This window comes from Peromyscus maniculatus, chromosome 3, assembly GCF_049852395.1.
Source record: "Peromyscus maniculatus bairdii isolate BWxNUB_F1_BW_parent chromosome 3, HU_Pman_BW_mat_3.1, whole genome shotgun sequence".
NCBI classification, from domain to species: Eukaryota; Metazoa; Chordata; class Mammalia; order Rodentia; family Cricetidae; genus Peromyscus; species Peromyscus maniculatus.
Genome location: NC_134854.1, coordinates 56085232 through 56106050, shown reverse-complemented (window position 1 = coordinate 56106050; position 20819 = coordinate 56085232). Strand labels below are relative to the sequence as shown.

General features: G+C 51.0%; 1 protein-coding gene across 2 annotated transcripts in view; it reads right to left on the bottom strand.

Moving 5' to 3' along the window:
- Positions 1-7574: 7574 nt before the first annotated feature.
- LOC102919030 (solute carrier family 23 member 1-like) overlaps positions 7575-20819 on the bottom strand; it is a 44400-nt gene continuing 31155 nt past the window's right edge. For both annotated transcript variants that reach the window (XM_016008680.3, XM_076566520.1), the window contains exons 5-12: positions 19533-19714; positions 18283-18403; positions 17493-17649; positions 16273-16526; positions 10734-10898; positions 10211-10319; positions 10023-10118; positions 7575-8317 (exon numbers count right to left, since the gene is read on the bottom strand). In XM_016008680.3, the coding sequence (XP_015864166.2) occupies positions 8061-8317; positions 10023-10118; positions 10211-10319; positions 10734-10898; positions 16273-16526; positions 17493-17649; positions 18283-18403; positions 19533-19714 (1341 nt within the window). In that variant the 3' untranslated portion in view covers positions 7575-8060. The remainder of the gene's footprint in view (positions 8318-10022; positions 10119-10210; positions 10320-10733; positions 10899-16272; positions 16527-17492; positions 17650-18282; positions 18404-19532; positions 19715-20819) is intronic.

Genomic DNA, 20819 nt, shown 5'->3' with positions numbered 1-20819 from the left:
TGCCTTGGCAACTGGTTTGAGCCAATTTCATCAACCCTATGGGCCTGTCTTACTACAGCTTTCAACTAACTAGATGCACCCCAACCACACTTTCAAGGGCAGTCTCTTAAGGTAGACTGATTGTAGATATCAGCCACATCTGTTATGTACCTTCATGGGATGCCTCTAAGTGTTTGGTTGGATGGTTGTGTACTGTAGACAGGCCAAGTTGATGGATAAAGCCAACAGTCAGGGGTATCCTGGGGGATTTCTGTTGTCTTTGTTGTTACAATGGTTCTCACATGTACATGGGGCATCTGTTCCTACCTCTGTTTGGCAGGAGCATCAGCAGTGGATTTGGCTGAACCTACAAAACTAATTAAGAAGAGAATATCATATTGCCTTACCACCAAGTATGTTTTTGATTGAAGACAAACTGTAAAAAATCTTAAGTCTTCTACTAAAGAATTAGGATGTTGCAGGAGTATGAAAGCAGCCATTAGAACCCACAACACTGGCCACACATACCACTCTGGGTCCCAGATTTACGCTGTAGGTTGCAACTTTCTTATAGAGTCATGGGGGAATCACATAACTTGAATGTGGGAGAGCTCTCTCTCTCTCTCTCTCTCTCTCTCTCTCTCTCTCTCTCTCTCTCTCACACACACACACACACACACACACACACACACACACACACACACAGCAACAGGGGCATGGCTCAGCAGTTGGGAGCATTTGTTTGGTTCTCCGCATCTACATAGTGGCTTACAACCATCCTAACGCCAGTTCCGGGGGTCCAATGCCCTCTTCTGAACTCCAAGGGCACCAGGCACACATTGGTACATGCACAGTCATGCTGGCAGGACAGTCATACACACATAAAATAAATAAATCTATACAACATTTGGAAATAGTGAAAGGTCTCTGCACAGGCAATGATCAAAAGTTAATTTGACGTCCATGCATAAGGAAACTGAAGTGCCTCTGGCATTGTCCGACCACATTGTGTCATGTGACTTCACTGTGGTTTTGCTTCTGAGCACACTTAGTGTACACTTTGCCCTGCACATGCCATCAAGTCAAGCAACACCATCAAACACTGCCAAAAACACTTCTGTTCAGATTTGAGACAGTAATGTTACAAATTGCTTTGTTTACACTGTGCATACATTTTCTGCTCTTATTAGAAATAGAGTATTTAATTATAGAAAACAAGTATTTTAATATCTTTCTGTTGTCCTTCATCAATCTATAAGTATCACATTAGTATGTCTTTGGATTGTGTTGCATTAGAATATTTGAATTTAAAAATTGGTACTTGCCAGGTGTGGTGGCACACCCCTTTAATCCCAGCACTTGGGAGGCAGAGGCAGGAAGACTTCTGTGAATTCCAGGCCAACCTGATCTACATAAAGAGTTCCAGGACAGCCAAAGCTACATAATTGAGATCCTGTCTCAAATAAATAAAAATAAGAAGTGCTACATGAGTTGCTGACTTTGGGTTTTATAAAAACAAACAAACAAACAAAAACCAGTTACATAGATTTTGGCTTAGGACTAGAGCAGAATTTTCAACAATTTCAGAAATGGTCTTGAATACACTTCTGCCATTCTTACTGTACTTATACAGAGTGATCTCAACACTGAGATTATAAAATCAAAATATCATTCAACTCTAAAAAATACTGAAGACACTACATTCTACAGTTTTGACTATTCATGCAGAATTCAATTCTTTATGTAAAATATGCACACCCATCTCATTAGTATGCAAATTAGCTTTAATCTTTAATAATAGTAAAGTTATATATATAGTAAAGAATTGGTTTTTTGTTTTTGTTTTTATTTTTTGTTTTTTGTTTTTTCAAGACAGGTGTCTCTGTGTAGTTTTGGTGCCTGTCCTGGATCTCGATCTGTAGACCAGGCTGGACTCGAACTCACAGAGATCCACCTGCCTCTGCCTCCTGAGTGCTGGGATTAAAGGCATGTGCCACCACCGCCCAGCAAAGAATTGTTTTGAAATAAAATTTTCAATGGTTTATTAAAAGTAAATGTTTGATTTGTGTATCATTATCTCTGAAAATATCCTAGGCAAAACCAAACAGACAGACAGACAGACAGACAGAAAGATAGATAGGTTCAAGAAGTCTTGCCCTAGATCTTACCATAGATTGGTAATGATGAAGGCACAAGAGAGAATGTGATGGACCAGGGAGGCTGGAGGCTGTAAGCACCACTGGACCTGAAGATGGTCTGCAGATTTCGACAGTGGCCTTGGTCACAACAACCATGAACACCACAGATCAGTAGTTTCAAAGCACAGATGGTGTGTGACAGGAGGTGACTGGGCTGTTGACGGCACCAAGAGCTGAGGCCACCTCTAGTTGGACTAACTGCTTTTCTGGTGCAGGTTTCACCAAGATCATACCCCATACCTGAACCACCTGCTAGCTCTCGCCTACTAGCAGTCAAGGGAGAAACATTCCTCTGATCTTGACTTTGACCGAGTCTTTACAGAAAAATATCTTGATGAAATGTCCTTCCTCTATATGCTTCTTACCAAATTTCCTTGTCCATGGAGCCCTGAATCCAAGTAGCTGAGGGAGGACCAGGGTGTTTTCCAATAGAGGAACTCAACAGTCCACTCCCATTTTTTCCTGCACCGGCTTCCTGATGACTGTGTTTTGAAGACACACTTGGAAAACCAAGGCTGGCTGGCTATTTGGTGAAAACACATGGAAGTCTTAGAAAGAAATGGAATGGTATGATTGGACAGGCCTTGAATGGCTACAGAGACAGAAAGAGGAGGGCGGGAGGATGTAGCTGCTCTTCACTGGCTAGAGAAGCATCCTGGGCCCCTCCAAGCAGCTGAGCCTGGTTCCTGGGTTTGCAATGTATTTATTAAAGCATGATACAGGACGCAGATCCTATTACTTCAAGCCTACCTTGTGACACTGCTCACAACAGAAGAGGATAGTAACATATGTATATATATATACATATACATACATACACACACACACACACACACACACACATATATATATGGAGAGAGAGAGAGAGAGAGAGAGAGAGAGAGAGAGAGAGAGAGAGAGAGAGAGAGAGAGAGATATGCTGGCATAAAGTAGTAAAAGAAAATTTAGTGATACAAGAGGGAGTCTTGCTGCAGGAACACCTTTGAGTGGGAACAGGGAATGGGCTCTGTAGCTCAGAAGAGGGATGTAGCATGAATCTTAGAAGGTCTTATTAATAAAATCAAACCTGGGGCCAGGTATGGGTCAACGCTGGAAGATCAGAGAAGCAGAACAAGCCATAGCCACCTCACCTTGCCAGTTCCTCAGCTGATCCTGTTTCCTCAGACTGGAAGCCTCTGAGTCCTCATATCCAAATGGATCTCAGCTGAACTGTTGCTAGAAGCCTAAAAGCTTAACCAGCCACATGCTTCTAGTTTCTGGTCCTCACGCCTTGTGTACCTTTTTGCTTTCTGCCTCACTCCCTGGGATTAAAGGCTCATTTTCTGAGATTAAAGGCATGAGTTACCATGCCTGGCTGTTTCCAATGTGGCCTTGAAGTCACAGAGATCCAGAGGGATTTCTGCCTCTGGAATGCTAGGATTAAAGGTGTGTGCTACCACTGCCTATCCTCTATATTTAATATTTTAGCTGTCCTGTTCTCTGACCCCAGATAAGTTTATTAGCGTGCACAATATTTTGGGGAACACAATACCACCACAGAGGGCCCCAGCTTGGGAGAGCCCAGGGTTCTTTCTGGGGGACACCTGAGGATGCAGGTCAGAAACTAGGAGGTGAGGAGATGACATGTGCCCCGGTCCTCTTCTGCTGGGTCCCTTAGGGATTGCTCAGGGATTGGTGGAGAATTTGGGCATTGCAGGGGACAGAAGGGAGGAAGGGAGACTTGAATTGACTTGGGAAGCAATTTAGGGCCCACATGTGAAGTTCAGGGTCATGAACCTAAGACCACAGCCCAAGACCAAGGACGCTCAGTTGCGTATTCTCCCCAGTGACAATGTGAGTGAGCCACAAAGAGCCTGTGAAGACTGGTTCTGGTCAGTAAGGAAGTTTGGCCAAGAGCCGATGATGAACAGGGAGCAGACCAAGAACATTAGGAATTCAAGGTGGAAGGCTCAGAGGTTAAAAGCACTGGTTGCTTTTCTAGAGGTCTTGAGTTCAATTCCCAGCAACCACATGGTGTCTCACAACCATCTATAATGAGATCTGGTGCCCTCTTCTGGCATAAAGGCATACATGCAGGCAGAACACTGTATACATAATACATATACATAATAAATAAATCTTTTTCAAAAATGCAAGATGGAGATGATTAAGTGAATTAAGGTAGTCTCAAAAAGATGTTTTCTCTCATACATTGCTCTTAGATTTTATGTAGATACATAACATTACTTACACACACACACACACACACACACACACACACACACACACTCCAGCATGAAGTCTGAAAGCAAATTTGTCTAGAAGAACAAAGGCAACTAATAGGAGAGGAGGGGGTGAGAGAAGCTATGAGGGAGAATGTGCTCAGCATCCAATATACACTTGTGATGTGTCCAAAGTCTGGGCCCCCAAACATCACCAAGAGACAGAGTCCAGTGCAAAAACAGAGTCTGTACTAGGAGTTAACTCGCCTCTCTGTCTGACTGACACAGCGGCAGAACAGGAGAGACCTGAGCAACACCGGGTGAAGGTTTGTGTAGAGCTAGAAAAGGGAGGGGGGAGCTCATGTGAGGTGCGGGGTTCATGGCTCTCTCTGTAGCTAGGGCAAAAGGTCAGGGGCGTGGCTTCTGATTGGCCCTCCCTGTGAGGTGAGGAGTTCATGGCTCCTGATTGGCCCTTCCCTGAGTGAGGTGTTCATGGCTTCTGATTGGCCCTCCCTGTGGGATGAGGAGTTCATGGCTCCTGATTGGCCCCCCGTGAGGTGAGGAGTTCATGGCTTCTAACTGGCCCTCCTTGTGAGGTGAGGAGTTCATGGCTTCTGATTGGCCCTCCCTGTGAGGTGAGGAGTTCATGGCTTCTGATTGGCCCTCCCTGTGGGGTGAGGAGTTCATGGCTCCTGATTGGCCCTCCCTTTGGGGGGGGTGAGGAGTTCATGGCTTCTGATTGGCCCTCCCTGTGGGGTGAGGAGTTCATGGCTCCTGATTGGCCCTCCCTTTGGGGGGGGTGAGGAGTTCATGGCTTCTGATTGGCCCTCTCTGTGAGGTAAGGAGTTCATGGCTTCTGATTGGCCCTCTCTGTGAGGTGAGGAGTTCATGGCTCCTGATTGGCCCCCCCTGTGAGGTGAGGAGTTCATGGCTCCTGATTGGTCCTCCCTCTGCCTCTAGTCCTGCTTAGGACCCTCCTATGTTCTGGGGCCTTTCCCCATTTCCTTCCCTCCCTTGAGAATCAATAAAGAAAGCTCGTCTTCCATTTTCTTTCTTTTAAAAGCTTGTTATTTTTCATTTTATCTCTGTGTGTGTGTGTTTGTGTGTGTCTGTTTGTCTGTCTGTGGTGTGTATGTGTGTGTGTGTGTGTGGTGTGTGTGTGTGTGTTTGTGTGTGTGTCTGTGTGTCTGTGTCTGTGGTGTGTGTGTCTGTCTGTCTGTCTGTCTGTGGTGTGTGTGTGTGTCTGTGTGTGTCTGTGTGTGTGTCTGTGTGTGTCTGTGGTGTATGTGTATGTGTGTGTGTGTGTGTGTGTGTGTGTGTGTGGTAGTGGTGGCGACTTGGGGAAGTCAGCTCTCCCCTTCCACCGTGTGGGGCCTGAGGCAGGAAGTCCGCTCATCCGCTCAGCAAGCGCCTTTACTCGCCGGCATCCGGCTGGTCCTTGTCCTCTGTTCTGAGCTGAGCTTGTCTCATGGTTAAAGGGCTCTGGCCTATCTGTTTAAAGCCTGTTTAGTTGTATCGGACTCCATCCCTCATTTCAATCTCTTTGAAGCTGGAAAGTTCACTTTGCTGCTGTTGTTAAGACAGGGTCTCACTATGTAGCCCTGGCTGCCTGGAACTTGCCATGTAGGCCAGGCTGGCCTGGAACTCACCGAGATCCGCCTGCCTCTACCTCCCGAGTGCTGAGGTTACAGGTGTGCACCACTAAACCTAGTCTGGAAATTGCCATTTGTAGTGGTAATCCTCCCCCCCCCCCTCCTCCCCCCCCCCCCAGCCATTGTTACTGTGAGGTCAAGTACTCAGTTGTTTCAGGAGATCGAGTCTGCTCTTCTCTCTGAAGAGGTCTCAATGGCAGTTCTAGAAGCTACAGGCTATGGGTTCCATGTACCCCAAGAAGAGTCCGCAAGAACGGCCTTCCCAAATCCACCGCCTGGTAAAGATGCCCATGTATTTTAGCTCGTTGGTGAATGCACACACCGAAGGCCTCTTCTCCATCAGCTGCAGCTCAGGGCCCTGCCCTTAGAGTCCCACAGACTGCCTTTTCCTCCTGTAGAAATCCTCCTGTGTCCCCATCCCCAGCCGCCTGGACCCAACCTCCCCACCTGGTGATCTTTCCCCATCCCAGGGTCACTCAGAGTGGGGCTCTGGGAAATTTAATGGAGAGAAGAAAAGCCAGCGCAGGAAGGGAGAGCATCGGCTCTCTCCACAGCGCCCTCCACAGGCACGCTGGCACTCGCAGCAGGCGTGGTGTTTGAATCCGCGGCTCACATCGCCCTTGGTGCCCCCTCCAGCTCCTCGGCTAACTCACAACACACCTGCCCCTCCCAGCACACCCTCTTCCTGCTCGTTCTGATCACAGCCTGGGCTGTCACCAAGCGCTGACAGGAGTCGGTCCCTCCCACCCACGGCCAAGCAGAGATGAATGAATGGTGGGGTGGGGAGCGGAGAAGGAAAGAAAAGAAAGTGGCCTCTGGAGCCAGATGTTCCCCGCCCCCACAGCGGACCCCTGCCCTTCTTCCTCTTGAAAGTAGGAACAACAGAGAGGTTCTGGTGGGGAAGGTGGGGTTAGGAGAGCCCATGGATCCTGTCTCTGCCTCACGTGACTTGGTGCCTATCAAAATGGGGAGCCCTGAGCCTGATGCCCCCTGGGGAACAGTGGAAGGTTCTGAAGGCGTCCCCAATTAAACGCAGCTGCCCAGGGCCTGAATCCTGCTCTGGCAGACACAGCCTGCGGGCTCAGGGGAGCCTGATTCCTCTCCTCCATGCGAGGGCTGTGTCTCCATAAAAGGAGTCTGCTGTCCACTTCTCCACGGCCATGAGGTCCAGGCCCTGTTCACTTCTGGAGCGGAGACTGAGGAGCAGAGATCGAGATCGGGAGACTGGCAGGCTTGTGAGAAAATGGGGTGCAGCGGTGTGATGTAGCCATGGGTCCAGCCTTAACTCTACCTAGATGTCTGAGGCCAGGCCCTGAGTCCTGAAGCTGGGCAGGTGCTGGAAAGGATCTAGGGGTAAGGGGATGCTTGTTATTACTTTTCCAAGTGAGGAATCAGCCACAAGGAGAGCTGGAAAACCACAAGATCCCTTCCTCTGGGGAGAAGGGTCCAAAACCATCATGTCAGCCCCCCCTCAGTGCTGAGGTTTGAACCTGGGTCTGTGCACATGCTACAGAAGTACTCAACCACAGAGCTACATCTCCAGCTTGCTTTTTTACTTTTTATTTTGAGGCAGGATCATGCTAAGTTGGGCCAGCTAGCCTTTAAGTCACTCAAACCCTGACAGGCTTTGAGCTTCTGATCCTCTTGTGCGGCCTTCTGAGTGCCGAGGATTACAGGCTGCCTGGCCCCATTGCCTTTTAGCAAACAGCCTGCCCCTGTTCAACCCCATGCTCTTGCTCCCGGTCTGCCAGAATGCTGCCGAGCATTGTGGACTAGCAGGCGTTCGTGTCAATCTCAGACTCACTGCCCACACTCACACTGGAGCTAAGGGACAGCAGAAGGATGCCCTGGGGCCAGCCTCCCACGTATCATGCTCTTCATCAACACTGCTTGGCCACCACAGTGCGCAGGTGTGGGAGGTGCTGGGAAGGACCCTTGTGCACCCATTTGTGAACAGAGATCCTTGCATCCTGCAAGCAGGTGGGTGGCCAGAGTTCGGCCATGAGGAGATGGGGGTCAGGCAGTTCTCCTCACATCCTGGTTTCTGCTACACTCCGCAGGTGCTTTCCAGAGGAAGTCTGGGGACCCAGAGTGAGCTGGCTCACTCCCACTTCATCCCCATGGTGGTCTAGCCTGGGCCAGAAGGGGAGGGCTCGGGTACAAGAAGATGTGCAGAACTTGGTGCCAATCCCCCAGGGAAGGCCATAGATCTTCGAGGCCTTCGAAGTTTCCTCAGATTCCTCCTGGATTTGATTCCATGCCAAGAGGCCTCTCTCTTCCAGGGTGCCTGAGAAGCAGACAGAAAGAGGTCAAGGCAGCCCCCTGCTTGTCCTTCCACATCTGCCCCTTACAAGCCTTGGCAGGAACCATGGATCCCCTCCGCTTGTTAGACAGTCTCAGCGCCCCAACTCATGTGGTCCCCAGCCTCGGGATCAACCATGGAACCTCAGGGCTCCCCTCGGCACACAAGAGCAGACCTGTCCACGTGTGGTTGTGGCCTGCGGGCACACTTTATGTTTGGTGGGGAGTACAGTGTGGGAAACAGAGTGCATGAAGCAGGTGCAGTCACAGAAGTCCTTAGGAGAGGCTGGGGGAGGCACAGAAGAGGAAGGTGGGTGTGGATGTCTCCCCAGAAGCCACAGCGATGGGACCTCTATTCTCTTTGTGCCTGCACCCCGGGTCAGCTCATCCCAGGCCTCACCATCATCCTCTCGCTTGTCTGTTTTCCTTCGTGACTCCTCTATTAGCCTGTGCATTGTGGAAGGCTGAGGCGTATCTTACTTCTCTGTATTTTCAGTGAGTGGCACCTGCTACATACTTAGTGGATAGTTAGAAATATGAATGGATGAATGAGTGAATATGTGTGTGTTTTCCCCCACCAATTAATTATATTATAGGTTCAAGAGAGCCAAGGCTTTCTCCTTTTCCAATTGTGTCTGGTGTATCATTCATTTTAGGGCCCTGCTATGGCTGACCTGTATCCCTTGAAAAGTCATACATGGACAGCCTAATCTTGGGGGTGTCAGTGTTTGCCAATAATGTTTAAAGAGGTAAAGATGTTGTAAACAGATATTTCCTGTCCTGACTGCCAGTTCCCAAATAACCCCTCAGAGGCTGAATATGAATTATAACTGCTTGGCCAATAGCTCAGGCTTATTGCTAGCTAGCTCTTACATTTAAATGAACCCATTTCTATTAACCTATCCATTGCCATGTGGCTCGTGGCTTTACCTGTCCTCTAGCATCCTGCTTCCTCGGTGGCTGGCTTGCATCTCTTCAGCTCTGCCCTCCCCCACCCCCCTCCAGCATTTTCAGTTTGGTTTTCCCACCTAGCCTTATTCTGCCTTGCTATAGGCCAATCAGCTTTCTTATTAACCAATGAGACTAATACATATTCACAGCATATAGAAGGATTCTCCCACAGGGAGAAGTTACAAGGAGTCTGTGGGTAGAGGCTCCAGTCTGCCTGGGCTGGCATGGAGCTCACAGTGTGGCTGAGGATGACCTGGAACTCCCGATTTTCCAGTCCCCACCTCCCCAGCACTGGGACTACAGGTCTGCATCACAACTTACACACTGGTGTAGGCGGAGCTAAGGCTCTGCATCTAGACAAGCCTCTACCAGCTGAGCCGCATCCCACCCGGCCCTGTCTTCTTTACACAAAAGGAGATTGTGACACCCAGAGAGACCGCAGGCATATGCCAGCACAGAGCAAAGGCAATGTGAGGACGCCCTCTGCAAGCCAAAGAGAAAGGTCCTATGAGGAACCAACCTGCCTCAGAGTTCCAGCTTGGGGGCCTGGGAGAAGCATGTGTCTTTTTGCTCACCCTGGTCTGTGATGTTTTCCTGCAGCAGCTCAAGCGGACTAGTGTAGGCCATGTCTTAGCCCGACTCCAGCCCCAGGGCCGATTTGGGGTGCTGTGAGCAGCCCAACAGGAGCCCATCGCGGCCCAGATGCCCACAGGCCCAGCTTCAGGTGGCTGCAGCCTTACCTGGGATGGTGTTGTCCAAGACAAAGCCCAGGAATCCACCGACAAACATGCCCGTGGTCAGGAGCACCTGGATGACCTGGTCCAGCTGGAGAACCCCTGGAATGAGACAAAGGCGGCGGTTCACGGGGACCAAGGGCCGCCCAGCTTCACACCCATAGCAGTGACCGTCCAGGGGCGACAGGACTCACCTGTCTGCAACTTCTCAGGGTTCTCGTTCACCCAGTTGGGGATGGCAAGCCCACAGTAGATGGAGAAGCCAAACACGAAGAGGTTCCTGGATGAATTCATGTCCACGTACTGTGGGAGAAGGGGTTCCTGAGTTCAGCAGGCCCCACAGACGCCTTTACACATGCGCACTGTGGCTGGTTTGGGAGGTGGGACTGTTTCTTTCTTGTATTTGGGGTTCAGTGTGTCTCCTGGCACCATAGGCAACCTCCCCTCCCTCCCCCTCCCCCTTTGCCCTCCCCCTCCCCTCCCTCCTCCTCCCCCTTTGCCCTCCCCCTCCCCTCCCTCCTCCTCCCCCTTTGTCCTCCTCCTCCCCTCCCTCCCTCTCCCCCTTTGTCCTCCTCCTCCCTCCCCCTCCCCCTCCCCCTTTGCCCTCCCCCCCTCATCTCCCCCTCTCCTCCCCCCTCCCTTCTCCCTCTCCCATGCAGCCCATCCCTGGGGCTCCTCTCAGGCTGGATGGCACTGTTGCTCACTGAGGTGCCTCACCTGCAGGTTGGAGATCCCCACCGCGCTGATGACCCCGAACATGACAAGGAACATGCCTCCGATCACCGGGGTAGGGATGGTAGCGAACGCTGCCCCAATCTTCCCAAACATGCCCATCAGGAGCAGCACGCAGCCTGCAGTGACAATCACCAGCCTGCTTCCGACCTGCACACCCAGAGAGAGGGGATAGGGGCACCAGGCCAGACAGACGCCCCGGAAACCTGCTCCTTCATCCTTCACACCGCTGTCGTGAGAGCCTGCAGAAGCCATGTATGCTAAAACTGCCCCCGCCCCCCAGGCAGAGATGGAGGAGGAACTCGGGTCCTGGCTTCAGCCCTCATCTTTCTGGCCTGCCTCTCTCACGCCTGTTGGGTACATTACTAACCTCTCTGAAAGTCAGTCAGCCTCCACAGCTACCACACGAAATGAGGGATAGCACACAATTCAATAGGACAAGGCCTGCGGATGTTTGGAGTAACATGCGCTGGGCACGTGGAATAAAGGGAAATGGCAGGGGACAGAGGCACAAGGCTCTTCTGCAGCAGAGGCCCCTCTGCATGTTGCTTATGCTTGGCCCACTAGGAAGGAAGATCTCTGTCTCCCTACCACATCACCTGCTCCTCCAAAGACGTGACTCTCATTACAACATCCACACCTCCTCCTTGTCCACAGCACCATGTGGACACCTGGTACCAGGGACACTGTCACGGAAGGCCGGGGCAGGAAGGAAAGGAAGAGGGTACCTGTACACACCTCTCATTCTGTAGAAGAGAAAACTAAAGAGAGGCGCCCAAGGCCACACGGGAGCCCTGTGCCACGCCAGGGTCTCCAGTGCCCGGCAGGGCATCGGGTTTTATCCACAGCACTGCACATTCACAGCTGTCTAGGTGTTGGGTTTACTCAATATCCAACTCCATTCCCATGCCATCTGGTGCTTCATAAGTGGGGCGTCTCTGCTCCCCGCAGGAGAGGCACGTGACAAAGAGGAAATCTCACGAAGGGAACAGGAAACGCCTCACAGCAGCCCACGGTGTGTTCTGAAGAGTCACAGGACAGTGGCCACTGGGGGAGGCTCTCTGGGGGCTGGCCAGTCTGGCCAGCGGGGACAAGTCACCCAATATACAAGAAAAGAAGGGAAGAGAGAGCGCCATGAACGCAAAGGTTTGGTGGCATACGTGAACTCTGTGGTGGGAAAAGCCTGGGTCGTTTGGAAGCACAAGGAAAACCAGTGTGCCTGGGCCGCAGTGCCCGGGACAGTGGTGGGAACCCAGAGCAAAGGATGGGCTCCATCCTTCAGGGCCCTGGGGGCGGGGGCGGGGCAGAAACAAAATGTGGCACAGCCGCACAGTGAGGTATCATTCGGTCCCCAAAGACAGTACCTCTGACACCTGCTGAGCCTCGTGGTGCTCTAAGTGAAAACTGTCCCCAGAGGGTCACACTTTAAACACTTGCTTCCCTGCTGGTCGTGCCCTCTGGGGAGGTTATGGAGCACTTAGGAGCTGGAGGATCTCCGGATACAGGGTGGGCTTTGAGGGTTTACAGCCTTGGTGTCCTTCCTCAGCTTCTTTGCTCTCTCTTTTCCTCCCCTCCCCTCCCTCCCTCTCTCCCTCTCTCCTGTCAGTGGTTAAAATGTGATCAGCCAGTTCCTTGCCCCGGCCTCCATGCCATGCCTTCCTGGTCACGAGGGCTCCATCGCGCTGGGACCAGAGGTTAAAAGAAGCCCCTTCTTCCTGAAGTTGCTTTTGGTCATAGCATTTTATGGAGACACAAGCCAGTCACAAAAAGTCAGACAATAGGTCTCCATTCACACGAGGTCTCCAGGGGCCTCAAAGGCATGGAGATGGGAAGCAGGAAAGGTTGCCAGGGACTGGGGAGGGGGACCTGAGGGCGGGGCAGAGAAGAGGATGGGGGAGGGGCAGGAAAGGGGGGGAAGAGAAACAAGGAGTAGAGAGCATGAGAAAAGGGTTGGAGGAGGAGTTGGGGGTCCTTCGGGGTGGGGGAGAAGGATGGACAGGGCCAAGGGTGGCACAACAGGGCCAGTGAGCTTATGCCCAGTGCTGCGGCCACACTGTTCCCAGCATTCGTGAGACTGAGGCAGGAGGTGCAGACATTTGAGGCTACATGCTATGGGATGTCTTTCTGTACGCTGTGAACATATGTTGTTCCCAGTGGTTAATGAATAAGCTGCTTTGGCCTATGGCAAGGCAGCTTAGAGGCAGGTGGGAAATCCAAGGAGAGAGACAGGAAAGAGAAAGGCAGAGTCTGAGGAGACGCCAGCCTGTTGCCCAAGGAGCAACATGCCAGCAGACTGGTAAGCCATGGAACACACTGCAAAACATAGATGACTAGAAATGGGTTAATTTAAGATATAAGAGCTAGCTAGAAAGAGGCCTGCCATAGGCCATACAGTTTGTAAATAATATTAAGCCTCCGAGTGATTATTTTATAAGCAGCTATGGAACTGTGGGTCCAGGAGGGACTGGAGAAAATTTTTGACTACAGCTACATAATGAAATCCATTATCAAAGCAATGGAGGGGAATAATGTCAAAGCATACTATATGTGCATGGAATTGTGTATAATAAACGAATTAAAATATAAATAGTTTTAAAAAACTACCACACTAACTGTTTAGAAATGGCTATAATGGTAAGTCTCATGTTATAGATCTTTTAATACAGTAGAAATAAAGGCAAGAGAAAGCTTCATTCCCTTCACTGGAGGGTTTTAAAGCAAAGGGGTGACGTGATGTGATTCATATTCTAACAGCTTCCTCCAGGAGAGGCATGTGTTATAATAACTCAGTAAGCGATTGCTACAGAACATGGTGAACTTTGACTTCTCCTTTGCCTGTGTAGAGGTTCAGTTAACATCCAAAACTTGTCTCACACATCATTGGCTGTTTGGATCCAGAACCTTAAAAGAGACTCCCCTAGTTCAGTGGTTCTCAGCCTTCCTAATGCTGCGACCCTTTAATACAGTTCTTCATGCTGTGGTGACCCCCAACTGTAAATTATTTTTGTTGCTACTTCATAACTGTAATTTTGCTACTGTTCTGAATCATAGTGTAAATGTCTGTGTTTACTGATGCTTTTAGGAGAGCCCCGTGAAAAGGTCATTCAATCTCCTAGAGGGGTTGTGACCCACAGGTTGAGAACCACTGCTCTAGTTCATTTCAATAGAGGGCTGATTTTTGCAATGGAACATGCTTCAGAATATACACACAGGCACACAGATACATGCACACATACACAGAAGCACATAGACAAACACACACAAGCACACAGACACACACAAAGACACATAGACACACAGAGGCACATAGACAAACACACACAGGCACATAGACACACACAAACACGAACACACACAGAAGCACATAGACACACACACAGACTCTCTCTCTCTCTGTTCCTCTCCCTCTCTCTCTCTCCCTCCCTCTCTCTCCCTCTTCCTCTCTGTCTAATTTTTTAAAGGGTACCACCACACAGTCCCATTTGTGTGAGATGGGAGAGGTTTTAGTTCTGGTGTGTAACCATGTGAATATACTAAACTAAGCTACCGAATAGTTAGGATGGGTGAGTTTCTGTTTTGTGCTTTTCCCACAGTCAGAAACTATTTTTAAAAGATACTTTAGCATCAACTAAAGTCCACTAATACGCAACTAATGAACAGATTACAAACTTCCTTATTCTTTGCTTTCTAGACTGAGTCCTCAGAAGTGCTTTGTTCTGTTACCACCTGAGCAGTTGTCTGTGTGGGACTGCAGGTACAACAGGTGGGTCTTCAGGTCCAGCCTGTGGTAACAAAGGTCTCATGGCATGGGGGTGGGGGTGTCATCCCCAAGCCCATCACCATGGAAACCTGGGTCTCCTTTGGCCTCAGCACTGACATGTAAGCAGGTAGCTATGGCAACCAAGAAAAGTGACAGGAGTTCTGTGGCCTTCGGCCTGATATCCCAACACACACACACATACACACACACACACACACACACACACACACACACACACACACACACACACACACACACACACACACACGAACCAATTGTTGCAATACCTGAAAAGGCCACAAGAGGGAGTGTGAGCCCATTAAAAACCAAGTGGCCTTTGCACCTCTCTCTCAGGGTTAATCTAACTTCCCCCTTGAGTCATAGCTTGCTCTGTGCCTGTAGGTCTTTACTTCCTGCTCTTTTCATCTCCCCTAAAAGGCCTCAGCTCAGAGACTATGCCCACAGAAATTTGTTTTGTGTACGGAATGTAATTTTCTGTTCTTCAGGGGACTTGTTTCCTTTAACGGGAAGGAAACCGTTTGCTGAACTTAGACAGCTACATTTCTAGTGTACTCACCGCCTTGGACAAGGGCCCTGAAAGCCTTGGGAAAGCATCAAAGGCTCCAGTGTCCAGAGAGCCAGGAGCTGCTGTGGAGGTGACTTGGGTGGGGATTTGGTGGGGGATTTCAGCTCCAGCAGTGGCAGAGGGTTTCAGATCGAAGGGACAGTGCCTCCAGGCTGCACCCTGGAGCCACCGAGGGAGCCATAGATAATGCAAGTTGGGACACTGCAGGGAGAGGACCTTATAATTTCCCGAGCTCACAAAACCCGCTGCAAAGATACACTGTGCGGGCAGCACAATGCTACTGTTTCAACACCATTTAGAAACACCATCCTGAGGATTCCTTCCTGGGCTCCCTAGCAGGAAGGGGGCTGGTACTTGAAGAGACATTAGGCAGAGATTAGTGAAAATTGGGTTCTAGAAACCAGACAGACAAGTCATGGAGGGAGTAGAGATGAGCACGATCCTGGGAAGAGAGAATGCTGAGGTCCTGCTGTGTAGAGGACAGTCAGTCTGCGGCACCCACCGGGGAGGGAGCAAAGGGGAGAAAACAGAACCCAGCGGACAGTTCAAGGACAGCGAGCAGTTAGAGACGACATGGGGGGCAGAGTGGGTTCACTAGGACAGGGGCTGCAGAAAAACGGAGCGTATGTGTGTTTCAGAGGTCTCTGGGCGTCAGGGGCCCTGGGGACCTGAGCAGGGTCTGGCTAGGGGCAGCTGATTATTCAGGGCTGGGCTAAAGGCAATGGGTGTCCACCACAGAAGGCCAAGTGTTGACATTGATATCATGACCCCCACAGAGACAGCCGCATCCTGGGCCCCTAGGCCGTGAGTGTGTAACCTTGCCATGCTTGGCAAAGGTACTTTGCAGAGGTGCCTGAGTCGGGGGCGGTGAGCTAGGGAGGGCCTCCTGGATCACACTGGGGGTCCAGCGTAACTTCATGAGTCTTTGTCAGCAGACAACGTTTCACATCCGTGACAGGGGAAGATGGGAGAAAGGGCCACAGACGATGGACAGGGCAGCCTGTAGAAAAGGCCTCCCAAGAGGAGTATTTCCCTGTCCACACCTGCGTGCGGTCCCATCTCATTTCTGACTGCCAGATCAGCAGGGTGATACTTGTCTAAAACCAGTCACAGCCACAACAGGGAACTAATTTGCAGGGACCCAGCCCCGCCCCAGGAGCCTCCATCAGCAGCCTTACCCTGGTGATGCCCAGTGCCCCGACGTTCTCGCTGTAGGAGGTGGTACCATTCCCGGTCCCCCAGGCCCCTGCCAGCAGGCAGCCAAGGCCCTCGATGCCAATGCCACGGTTGATGGCATGCTTCGGAGGGGGCGGGGCCCCGACCAGCCGAGCACAGGCATGGTAATCGCCCACCGACTCCACCATGGAGGAGATCACTCCAGCAATGATCCCAAAGACTCCAGCCAGGCTGATGGTGGGGAGGCCCCACTGTCCTGCAGAGGTAACCCAAGGGGAATGTCTGGGCAGAGGAAGCTGCTAGACCCCAAGTCATTTCAAGCCTGGGAAGCTCTCAATTGCCAGAGCTTCAGCAGCTCCTGCCCTCCCTTCCACCCTGAGGTGGAGCAGATGTCCAGACTTGGCGATCATAGCGCACAGAAAGGTAGCAATGGTGCTTCCTTCAAAGAGAGCCTTGGAGCCGTAGGGAGCTAAAACTCCACTAGAGAGACATCGTTATATCTACAATCCATGATCCAGACAGGCCATCCTTCAGCCCTGGCTACTTTTATATACTTTAAGGGGAGACCAGAAGTGGTCTAAAGGAAGCTCTGATCTCCCCCAAAATATTCTAACTTGAGGTCCACTGAAACTATCAGGAGATCCACAGATGTGCCTGAAAGTTGGGCCTCTCTCTCATCCGCCCTCACATACCTCAAGGCCAGGGCTTCTGGGTAACATGGAGGAGGGTGAGGGGCTTAGGCTGGCTCTGAGGAAGCTCCCGGAATAAGGCCTACTGTTCCCAAGGGCTTTTCAGAACAACCTGGGCTTAGTGTCTGAATTCCCAGCTTCTCAGGTGGTTGAGGCAGGGGAATCACAAGTTTAAGGCTCTCCCATCCTTCTGAGTGAGTTCAAGGTCAGCCTAAGCAACTTTACTGTTTCAAAGAAAAAGTAAAAAAGAGGGCTGAGGCCCTACAGCAATTTTGGAGCAAGCATGAAGCCTGGACTCAGTCCCCATTAACACACGTGCACACCTCACAACAACCTGGAATCTCCCTCCTCCTCCTCCTCCTCCTCCTCCTCCTCCTCCTCCTCCTCCTCTCCTCGTAGGAGTCTCGCTGGAGCCCATCTGCCCTTGCAGTCCCTCCCCAACCTTTTTCAACCCCCCATCCAGCGCCCCGAATCCCACAGACAGTCCCAGGAAGCACGTGTCCCAAACAAGAAGACCACCCATTTCTCCTCACCTGGATAAGGGAAGCGAAACCAAGGGGCCTGGCTCAGCACGCTGCCTTTGGTGTCCGTTCGGGCCATGTAGCCATATGCCATGGGGGACTTGGGGAGGGTGTTGGTGACAGTGAGCACGAAGCAGAAGAGCCAGGAGATGCAGAGGGCCAGCAGCACCTGCCGGAGAGAGCGGCCCTTCACACTCTGCCTGCCCCACCCCCCTCTGTGGGGGTGTGGGGGTGTGGGGGTGTGGGGGATGCTCTGAGACCGGGGTGTGCCGGGTTACAGACCCTGCTGCTGCTGACAACAGGAATCTGCTGTGTCCATGGATAAATTAGCAAGAGAGGCAGAAAACTCACTATGGGAAGAGACCTCGGGCGAAGTGGGACAGAAATGTCCGCACCGGGCAGAGCCTGGGGCAAAAGGGTCTTATCTGCATCTGTGCCATGGGGTTAGACCCACTCGTCTAGCAGAGCCTGAAACGCGCTGGGACCCCAGAACACTGAGTGGACGCTCCCCTGGGGAGACTGTTGGCTGAAGCCGAATGGTGCAGCGGGGATTGTTGCTTCTGGGGGTCAGAGAGAAACTTGTGTGGAAGTACCTCTCTAGAAGGCTCTGGAAAAGGGGGTACCCGTGAATCATGAGAGGTGCGGCGGTCATGCCCGGTTCTTGGCTATGCAGGCAGCCAGGAGCTAAGGCTGTCGGTTCCGTACAGGTGCTGAGTAGGAACCCGAGACTGTATGCCACCAACCACGAGGGGGCGCCGCACAGCCAACCGAGAGTGAAAAGATGGTGAGGGGTGGTTCTTACAGGGAAGACCTGAAACAGGTTGAATTTGGAGATGTGACACTTCTTCTTTCTTCCGTACACGGGCACAGGCACCACGACGTTTTTGAGGTACTGAGAAAACAGCACGATGAGGAAGATGGTCCTGAAACAGAAGCAAATGGCCACGCCCACTTGGTGGGCTGACTTCGTCCTGGTGGAGCCGGGGTACCCTTTCCAGGCTCCGGGAGTGGGCCAGGAAGCTGAGACATCATGTTCCAGTGGCACCCGTGGCTTCGCTGGTCCCTGTAGGAAGCACAGGCAGAGTCCTGCCATCCCTGAGGAGGAGTCAAGCCCCACTGGGAGACGCTGCTGGCTGAGGGGAAATGGCGGAGGAGGAGGAGGAGGAGGAGGAGGAGGAGGAGGAGGAGGAGGAGGAGGAGGAGGAGGAGGAGGAGGAGGGGACTGTCACTTCTGGGAGTGGGAGTGGGAGAGAAATGATCAGCTGGTAGCTGATCAAGCCAGCCATGAGAGCCACCGAGGCCGGAGTCTGAGATATCTCCCAGGCAGTTCTGCACATCTGATGCCCCTCACATGTCTCTCAGAGCACTGGGGGGCACAGAGAATGAGAACGCCACCCCTAAGCTCCCGTGTAAAAGCCTCCTGGACTGTCACAGCCCCCCACAAACACCCCAGCCCTGCACACACACACACAGCACCCTCTGACTCGCGGCTGTCCCCCAGTACTGCAGGTTATTGGCTCTGTCTTCTCACAGACTATAAACACCCTTGTAAGCTGGGGCCATCCTTTGTACCCTCCTCAGCTCAATGAAACCCTAGCTGGCAAGGGACCAGCAGAGTCAAGTCTTCATAAACACTACCTGTTCTTATACACTGCTGTGATAAACTGGTTTCTATGAGAATCAATAAGGTTAAAGTATCGAACAGTGTAATAGATTCTAAGGATCAACTGTTACACTTTTTAAGATAAGACAATGTGAGGCTGGAGAGATGGCTGATCTTTCAGAGGACTCAAGTTCAATTCCCAGCATCCACGTGGTGGCTCACAACCGTCTGTAACTCCTGTTCCAGGGGACCGGACACCTTCACATAGACATACATGCAGGCAAAACACTAGTGTACATTAAATAGATAAATAAATAAATTTTTAAAAAAGATATGACAATGCCCATGGAAGTATTTATAAGCCAATATCCTGGATTCCAAAAGAATTTCGTGGGTAACCTTCTACCAAACAGGACTGAGATGGCCTCCCTTTCTCAGAGAATACTTACAGAGCAGAAATCCCCCAGTGGATCCCGGCGTCATTGCCGGCAGATTCAAAGAGAGGCAGGGCCACCAGAGAAATGGTTGGGGCGATGGTCAAGGGACCGATGTAGCGCATGAGAAAGCCAATGAGACCGGAGAAACCCACCAGCATCTGGACACAGGAGGCCACCATGACAGCGCCCTGCAACTGAAGGAAAGTGTGGGCCTCAGTGGAGACCAGGCTACCCCACAGGGCTGGCTACAGCAGCCCATGGGCCGACCCGATTACACCTGCAGTGCTTTCTCAGGTAGTGCAGAGGCCAAACGGGACCCAAAGGAACGTAAGGGACGGGAGCTGACATTTTCATGTAACTGCCTCTTTCGGGACATAGCTTTCACAATTCCTTGTGGATTCGAGTCGCAATGGGGAGGAAGACTCCTCACAAGAACAGCAGGGCACTCAGCATCCTGCTTCTCTGTTTTTCTGTCTTTCACTCTCTGCGGCAAGTGCTCGGCACCTTTTCCCACAAACTTCCAGTTACAGTATTTTAGGCTCTGTGGCCCTAGGGCAGTGTGGCAGTGTTTCCAGGCAAGCCGTGTTCCATCAGAACTTCATTTCCAGGCAGTGACAATGGAGTTTCGAATAATTTCGATGTGCCAGGGTATTTTATCCTTCTTTCTATGTTTCTAAAAATTAGCACTTAAAACGTAAAAAACCATTCTTAGCTTGTGGGCTGTTGAGCGATTCATTAACAGGTCGGATTTGGCTCTGTGCTGCCTGATCTAGTGGACTGCATGAGTCTGTCTCTCCTTTTTTGCTTTAACAGGATGATGGTATCTCTTCTCTTTAAAATATTGTATTTTATTTTGAGACAGGATCTCATGGGGTCTAGGCTAGCCTTGAACTCACTATGTAGCTAAAGATGACTGAATTTCTGATTCTCTGCCCCGACCACCAGGGTGTTGGCATTATCTCTGGTTTACGGGCACGGAGGATCACACCCAGGGGTTCGTACATGCTAAAGCGAACACTCTACCAACTGAGATGCATCTCAGTCCCCTAAATGTATTCTTCTTTTTTTTTTTTGTTGTTTTTTTTGTTTTTTTTGTTTTTCGAGACAGGGTTTCTCTGTGTAGCTTTGCGCCTTTCCTGGAACTCGCTTTGGAGACCAGGCTGGCCTCGAACTCACAAAGATCCGCCTGCCTCTGCCTCCCGAGTGCTGGGATTAAAGGCGTGCACCACCACCGCCTGGCTAGCCCTAAATGTATTCTTACAGAGTTACTGTTAACTTTCTCAAAGTGAATGAATATAT